The sequence below is a fragment of the Mauremys reevesii genome, linkage group 7, assembly GCF_016161935.1.
Source record: "Mauremys reevesii isolate NIE-2019 linkage group 7, ASM1616193v1, whole genome shotgun sequence".
In the NCBI taxonomy this organism is placed as follows: domain Eukaryota; kingdom Metazoa; phylum Chordata; order Testudines; family Geoemydidae; genus Mauremys; species Mauremys reevesii.
Window position 1 is genome coordinate 108,099,534 of NC_052629.1, and position 8,915 is coordinate 108,108,448.

General features: G+C 44.0%; 1 protein-coding gene across 2 annotated transcripts in view; it reads right to left on the reverse strand.

Moving 5' to 3' along the window:
- The window catches only part of LOC120409552 (cullin-associated NEDD8-dissociated protein 1-like), a 33,911-nt gene extending 29,665 nt beyond the window's left edge, over positions 1–4,246 (reverse strand). The window contains exon 1 of one of the 2 annotated variants that reach the window (XM_039547848.1): positions 3,961–4,246. In XM_039547848.1, coding sequence (XP_039403782.1) covers positions 3,961–4,028 — 68 coding nt within the window. In that variant the 5' untranslated portion in view covers positions 4,029–4,246. The remainder of the gene's footprint in view (positions 1–3,960) is intronic. The other variant, XM_039547847.1, reaches the window with a different exon arrangement.
- Positions 4,247–8,915: the final 4,669 nt, after the last annotated feature.

Consider the following 8,915-nt stretch of genomic DNA (forward strand, 5'->3'; position numbering starts at 1 on the left):
CCAGAACGCCACCAGGTGAGCAAGAAAAATTAAAAAGGGGCCTAAGGTGCGGGGCCTCTTAGATGTGGGTGCAGGGTCCGATTCCGGGGAATCGGTCTAAAGCCGGCCCTGTAACTAGTAATAAAACTTCTGACAGGCAGATTCTGCCTTCAGTTACTCTGAGGCACAATTATAAAACTGAGGTCAGAACGTGGTTCAACAACTATACCTTTGCTAACAATTCTGTTGATAATGCACAAGAGAAAATAAAATCTAGCTCACTCTCTTGCAAAGTTGACGGAGTAAAAACTTATTTTAATCACTCAAACAAGCAGATAGTATGTGGATTACACAGAGAGAAAATCTGTTGAGAAAGGAAGTGCCACTTTTACATAATCACTCCTCAGACTAGAAGTGCACTTTAAAGTTATCTAGGTTAGTGTTTCTCAACCTTTTTGATACCAGGGACCAGCTCGCTGCCTTCCTAAACTATGTCAGGGAGATCTCAGGAACTGGCGCCGCATGGACCGGTCATTGAGAAATACTGATCTAGGCTATATTTAAACTTCTATTGTTCAGTCTAGTCACTCTGTTTGTTTATATCCTTCTGGAGTTTCTTGTATTCTTCAAAAATCTGAATGGTTGTATCATCAGCAAATTTAACCTCCTATCTTGTTTACTTCCTCCTTAGAGGCCTTTTCTCTACTGGGAAAATGTGTTTTTCTGCACCAGTGTAGCCCCACAATGCTACTAATATTAAAAGCTATACTGTAGTCAGGATGTAGGCACTTTTACCATCCCGGGTTATGAGATACAAGGCACAAGGCACACTACCTATGCTACAGCTTCTACTGTTGCTTGCACTAGTGCAAGAGAGACATTTTTCCAGGATACCTGTAGCCCAAATCATCAATATCTACATCACAGTTCCCAATATTGATCCTTCTCATATCCCACTTGTGAGAAGCAGCCATTCATGATGACTCTATTCCTTATTGCCACCAGCCATTTAGATTTGTTTAACAAAACTAACATTCAGCTAGATGAATGACTTTCAAATGCACATCTTTTCACAAACGATACCAAATATTTGGCCTCCAGTTTCAGAAAATCCTTAGAATTGCAGCTCTCTATTAGTGAGTGTAATTTTATAATACAGATAAATATCCAAAAGGGAGTAAATGGAAATAACTCTCTCTCATTTCACAAGCTGCTTAAGCTACATTTTAAAATCAATCTTCTGATCAGCACGTTCAGCATTTAAAAATCCTACCGCAATAGTTTTGCTATGTCTGTGTGTGAGACTGTGCTTGAGTAGCAAAATAACTACATCTGGGATAAGAGATGGCTGGACTCATATCACCAGCCAGAAATTGAACATGAGAGAATTAGAGGAATTACTGATCTACAATTTAAACAATATTTGACTTAATTTTTGAATAAGCAAGGACTATTTAGCTCCATTTTAAATTGGAAGTCTGCACAAAGCTGGAAAACACATGTAAAGATCCCGAATAAGAGCTAATGAAGCTGCTCTATCATCAGCTTCATTAGGAAAAAAAAAATCTATTTTGTCATCAAAAACAGATATCTTCTAGAAGTTATACTGCTGTAAACAAAAACAGCAATATACTATTTTATAGGTACTCTTTTATAAACTACCTCAAACCTTCCTATCTGGCATAAACATTACCCATCCTGGCTTTGGGCAGGGGTACAGTTTGCAAAACTGCAATAGAGTAAAATCTTTCATAGTGAATCAGCAAATTTTTTAAACACGCCTATTACGTTTTATTTATAGAGCACCTTTAATAGCACTGACTCCAAAGTCTAACAAGGTTTATTTGCCTTTCCAGAAACATATATACCCAAAAGAATAAAAGCAGTAGAGCATCTTGGTTCATTTAGAGAAGTATTTTAGCAGAAACAAAATATTTCCTCAACATGCCAATATAGTTTAAAAATAAAGGATTTGAGCACAGCAAATACCTGTAATATTGTATTCATACCCTTGGGTACATGTGCTAAACTTTACTAAAACTTCATAAAACATTTTTCAAAGGCAAAATACTGCACACAAAACATGACAAAAACATGACCAATAAAATTAAAGTACTCCTTAAAGAGGTATTTCAAAATCCAACTGCATGCATGGATGGTAAGATGATACATACACAGGACAATTATCACTTAATTTATAGGACCTCTAATTAAAATAAAATCATTTAAAAAATCTGAATAAGCTACTAGTAATATTTTAGGATCAAATTCTATTTTAAGATCTGCTCTCTGATACTTTAGAACAAATCCCACTGATGTCAACAGAAGTCACTTAGGGCATAGTTTTGGCCCTGAGATTATTAAAATAGAAGTTGTTTTAATTTGCTTATCTCATTATTAAACTATTTGTTCAGTTTGGGCATTTCTCTCTTTTTGGACAATTAAAAGAGACAACTGCATGTTTCCTTCTAGTCAGTTTCACTTAGGGTTCTCTAGCACAATGCTGCAATGTTTAAGTTGCAGATGCATATTTACAAAAATATTAAATTCTGTTTTTTCTATGAACATTAAAAAAAAATCTCTATTTTGGGCCGCTAACTACCTGATAATAGTATCAGAGGGATAGCTGTGTCAGTTTGGATCTGTAAAAAGATCACCCATGAAAGCTTATGCTCCTCACGAAAGCTCATGCTAAAATAAATTTGTTAGTCTTTAAGGTGCCACAAGTACTCCTATTCTTTTTCCAATACATCTGTTAGTCTATAACAGGGGTAGGCAACCTATGGCACGCATGCCGAAGGCAGCACGCGAGCTGACTTCGAGTGGCACTCACACTGGCCCGGGTCCTGGCCACTGGTCCAGGGGGCTCTGCATTTTAATTTAATTTTAAATGACGCTTCTTAAACATTTTATAAACCTTATTTACTTTACATACAACAATAGTTTAGTTATATATTTTAGACTTATAGAAAGAGATCTTCTAAAAATGTTAAAATGTATTACTGGCACATGAAACCTTAAATTAGAGTGACTAAATGGACACTCAGCACACCACTTCTGAAAGGTTGCCGACCTCTGGTCTATAAGGTGCCACAGAACTCTTTGTTGCTTTTTACCTGATAATAGTGACCCTTAGTTCCTCTTTAACAAGTTAGTATCTCTTACCCTTTTACTTAATCATTTATTCAGGCCAATAGAAACTACATGTATTACTCCATATCAACTTTCCCCTTCACTTTCGGGGCTTATGACTGATGCTTCACCTACACTATTACTTTATTTGAACTCCAAGTGGGTTTGTTCACCCCCCTCCAAACACATACAAATAAACCAGCCATGAGGGACCACCACCATCCAACTTCTTTTAAAAGACCTCATATGCCTTTTTATTTTTCTTGAACAGCACAGAAAACACAGCAGATATTTTCCCAGATAATAGCAGCTGATTAGGATTTTTCTCCCCTAGCTGCTGCTGTCCAGTGCCTCTCAGACCTCGTTTCTGGCGGGGGGGGGGGGGAGGAGGGGAGAAGAAAGTACTATAAAATAAGAGCAAAACCTCTAACCACTTGTAAGATAAACTAAAAAAAAAAAAAAACGTAGCTTGCTTCCCTATCACCAACCATGGAGCCCTTAGTTTGGGCATTCATGTGTTTACTAATCAATACCGGAACATGCAGCAGATTCCTCACCCTTTGGGGGGCGGCGGGTTGCACTGATTGCAGCTGACCCTTAAGGAATTTTGCAATTGGCATCTCCTCTTTTTTAGGGTTTTGTACTAGCTGCAATTAATAAAACAACCCCTCTCTACTCTAGGAGGGTTGAGCTAGTTGCAGTCAACAAGATCTCTCCCTTGTATGGTTTTGCATATAAACACCTTTCTACCCCTAACTAGTGTGTTGCGAGTAACAAGATCTCCCCCTCTTAAAGGTTTGCAATTAACATGTCCCCCAAACTAATCTCAAACAGCAGCTGGGATCCTACCTAAAATCTTTGTCAGTGGATGTCATCTTCTCCAGGAGGTTAGAGATGTGATAGGACACGTTAGTCATCTTGCCCTGCAGCTCCTGGAAGGGGCTCCCCTTACTATAGCCTGGATTGTTTTAGGGGGTGTTGAAGTTTCGTGCTGCCCTGAGTCGGGGTGCTGCTTGCTGGAGATCTGCATGGAGAATATGGCGACAGAAGGGACACAGTGAGGCGGGGGGGAGTTTCCTCTCTACCCCCCCTCCTTAGAAGTCGCTGGAAAAGCTGAGCCCCTGCACTGTAATCATGGGATATAAATAGTCTGGAGCCCAGGCTGCTGAGTTAAGGGCGCCACCTGCTGACAGTTATTTGTAGCCTCTCAAATTACAGCAGGGAGCGGAAAAGGGAGAAGGTGCAGAAGCAGCTGCTCTCTCTCTCTCTCTCTCTCTCTCTCATATCCCCCCCCCTCTTTTTCTGCATTCCCTCTCCCAACGCTACCGATTTCCAAGCTAGCTATTGATAGGTGAACAGAAGCATTCTCCTTTATGGTTCACATTCTCCTGCTGGCATTCCTGTTTCATTCATGGCATCCATAATCTTGAGTTTGGTGAAATGATGGTTGCTCTACTGTGCTGAAGTGTGACACTCTACATGCGGTTTTATGTGCTATTATCACTAAATGAACAGGGCTGCCTCAGAAAACAGAAGGATTCTGTCTACCCCACCACCTTGGTCTACAGCAAAGAAGAGGCAAGAAAAACTGAAAAATGTACATGATGGTTTAATATGTCCCTTTGTAATCTACTGGTCCATGTGTATTACACAGCCCCCTCGGTGCCCAATTTGCAGAGGATATGAGTCTGCTACAATCCACAGAACCTGGCTCTTTAGCTCAAGCAGTGGCAGCTTTTGCATTTAGCTCTGGAGGTCCTAGTGGTTGGCCATGCTGGTGGCTGTCACACTAGCAAAATATTATAATCTATTAAAGTTTTCATAAGGAGATTGGTATCAGAGGGGTAGCCGTGTTAGTCTGGATCTGTAAAAGCAGCAAAGAGTCCTGTGGCACCTTATAGACTAACAGACGTATTGTAGCATGAGCTTTCGTGGGTGAATACCCACTTCGTCGGATGCTGCTTTTACATAAGGAGATTGTTTCTTTATTATATTCTATAATCACTTAGCGGTCCCAGCATGCTACTCACTTTACTTACACTAAGACCGATCTGGCCCCAAAGAATTCTATAAAGACAACACAGTCAAGGATGGAAAGAAATATTAGTATTTCCATTTTACAGATGTGGAATTGAAGCACAAAATTACTTAGCCAAAGTTACAAGGGAAGTCTATGGCAAACATGGGAATTAAACCCATCAGGTCCCAGGCCTTATCCACAAACCGTCTATGATGAAGTAGGATTGTTCTTAATGTTTCCTCTGCATACTGTGTGGGTGCCTCAGTTTCCCCTAGGCATTTCTTAAGTGGGGGTGAGAGTGTTGCAGCACAAAGGGCCAGTGTGCATAAATGACCAGCACTCTGTTTCCTGGCAACTAATGGCTGGGGCCCTTCCCCCAGCAAGGAGACAGCTAAAGGTGTCGGAGAACAAAGGAATCAGGTGACCTCCTGGCCCGGGAAAGGAACAAAGCCCAGAGAGGAGGGGCTGGAGGGTGAGTCAGTTTGGGGCTGGCTGGGGATGGGAAGTGAGCGCAGACGGGGTTGTCTGGCTTGCAGGGGCAGCTCTAGCCATTTCGTCGCCCCAAGCAGGGCGGCACGCCGCGGGGGGTGCTCTGCCGGTTGCCGGTCCTGCAGCTCCGGTGGACCTCCCACAGACGTGCCTGCGGATGCTCTACCGAAGCCGCGGGACCAGCGGACCCTCCGCAGGCACGTCTGCGGGAGGTCCACCGGAGCCGCCTGCCGCCCTCCCGGCGACCGGCAGAGCGCCCCTCGCGGCATGCCGCCCCAAGCACGTGCTTGGCGTGCTGGGGCCTGGGAGCCGCCCCTGCTGGCTTGCTGCTCCCCCTCCTCCCGAATGGACCTGGCTGAGGGGTCCCATTCTCTGTACCTACAAGCTCTGCTTTAGACTGTATTCCTGTTATCTAATAAACCTCTGTTTTACTGGCTGGCTGAGAGTCACATCTGACTGCGAAGTGAGAGTGCATGCAGGAACCTCCGGCTTCCCCAGGACCCCACCTGGGCAGACTCGCTGTGGGAAGCACACGGAGGGGCAAAGGATGCTGAATGCTCCAAGGTCAGACCCAGGAAGGTGAAGCCGTGTGAGCTTATTGCCCTGAGGACAGTCTGCTCCAAGGGAGAGGAGGCTCCCCAAAGTCCTGACTGGCTTTGTGGGGAGCAGTTCCAGAGCATCGCCCGGGGACTCTGTGACACCATCCTTCCTTCTTTCAGGCCCAGCAACAAATAAATAATTTTAAAACAGCATTAACAACCTCAGACAAGCTTTAGAGCTTTATAAATGCTAATGCTATAAATGTTAAAGCCTCGTGTCGGGTCATTTTAGGCCCAAATGTAGGTTTTCTTTACAAACAAAAATTCCAATAAAAACTTTTGTCTTCATTTCATGAAAATGTTAAAAGCTTTTAGTTTGGATTTAAACCTTGGACAAGCCCAAACACTGTGTTATTGCATGAGAACCAGAAAGAGAAACCTACAAGTAGTATTCATTGTCCAAACTGAGTGAAATGCAAAAAGTAAATAAAATTAATGTTGGAAAAAAAGTTAGTTTAAAATGCTTGTCTTAGAATCTCAGGTGTTGTTAGTAGCTTCGACAAAGCTATCTGTGTTTTTTTTAAGTCTACATGCTAATTAAATTATTGTTTATTTGTATTGTGATAATGCCTAGGGATTCTAGTTATGGACCAGGGCCTCACCTGTGCTAGGCATTGTACAAACACACAAAAAACACAACAGACTCAGGTTCACTTTTCCAATCTGTTGTTTTGCTGGTCTCAGAGCACTGCAGAGACAGTGACCTTAGCTCTGGGGATGCATGGGTGGGAGTACATGATGAAAAGATTGCCTTTGCAAAGCACAGTCAGGTGGCCTTGATGCACTGTACAAGGAGCAAGAGGCTCAGTTCCTCTAATTCCCTCCTAACAGATCTTCACTAGTAAGCTGTCCAGAATGCAGAAGCACTGCTTTCAGCAATCTACAATCATGTTACACTTGCCCTGCAGTCTTCAGGTTGGGTGTCTGTACAGTTGAAGGTTAATGTAAATAGGTCTTTGGGGCTTTTAAAGCTCATGGGGTACAATATTAGCTCTTAGATAGCATTTTTCATCTGAAGATCCACAAGCACTTTACAAAGGAAAACAAGTATAATTCTCAACACTTTACAGATGGAGAAATTGAGACAGAGAAACATTAAATTACTTACCCAGATTCTCCAAATTGATTAGTGTGAATGCCTGGATTAGAAATGCCTAACTCCCAGTCCATGGACCTCTCCATGGGGAGAACAAGTGACAGAGGGAGGGGGGAATGGCGTGAGTGGAGGGTGGGGCCTTGGAGAAGGAGCAGAGCAGGGCAGGGGCAGGGGCAGGGGCAGGGCCTTGGGGGAGGGGCAGGGCAAAGGTGTTCACTTCTGTGCGAGTAGAAAGTTGGTAACCCTATTGGAGAGGCTAGTGGATGCTGGCCAAAGTTTAGAAATATTTAGAGCTGGGGTTTTGGTTCAGCTAATTATAAAGATATTTTTGGAGTTAGATGTGAACTTCCAATAAGTTTTGATTTCAGTTGAGAAGTTTTGGCCTATTATATATTATTTCTCCCTTCTTATTATTGCAGTGCTCTGAGCCCTTTGGGAGTAAGGATCAGGATTAAAAATTTGGTTATTATTGCATGACAAATCTGTGACCATCTAAGGTTTCACATTTTCAATTATTCTGCACAAATGGTCACAGAAATCCCAATTATTGATTGGTTTGAGATACAAAAGGGTAAAAGTCTGTCTTAGGGACCAGCAGACTTTAGGTTTATTTAGAATCCAGGAGACTTTTCCTCCCATAAGCTCTGAGCTCTGTGTGGCTGCATGGAAGCTCATTGCAGGATTGGGGCCTTACAGGTAGCAATTTTGAGAAGCTAACCTTTTAGATGCTAACTGTGGTGTCCTAACAACTGGAAGAAACTTTCAACAGTTATTTTAAAAATTGGGAGTTAAGGGTCTGGTTATAGTCATGGCTCTCAACCAGTAGTATTAGAGAATAGGGTGACCAGGTGTCCAGTTTTCGATCAGAACACCCGGTTCAAAAAGGATCCTGATGGCTCCGGTCAGCACCGCTGACCAGGCTGAGGACTGTTTGTTGGCAGCTCCACACAGGGGGCTGGCAGGCTCCCTGCTAGCCTCCATGCCACGTGGCTCCTGGGAAACAGCCAGCATGTTCCCCTTCCAGCTGCTATATGTAGAGGGAGACAGGAAGCACTGCATGCTGCCTCCGCCTCAAGCACCACCCCTACAGTTCCAATTGGTCAGGAACCACAGCCAGTGGGAGTTGTGGGGGTGGCACCTGCAGACAGGGCAGCACACAGAACTGTCTGGCTGTGCCTCTGTGTAGGAGCTGGAGGGGGGACATGCCAACTTCTTTTGAGAGCTGCTTGAGATATAGGTTGCCTAGAGCCTGCACCCCAACCTCCTGCCCCAGCCCTGATCCCCCCTTCTGCCCTCCAACCCCCTCAATCCCAGTCTGGAGCACCCTCCTGCACCCCAACCCCCTCATCCCCAGAGCCCACCCCATACCCCAACCCTGACCCTCTCCCCCCCTCCAAACCCCTCCGGCCCACCCTGGAGCACCCTCCTGCACCCCAAACCCTCATCCCCAGCCCCACCCCAAAGCTCACCCCCCCAGCTGGAGCCCTCACCCCCCCACCCCAACCCTCTGTCCTATCCCAGAACCCTCTCTCACATCCTGAACCCCTAATTTCTGGCCCCACCTCAGAACTCTCACCCCCAGCCTATACCTCCTCCCACG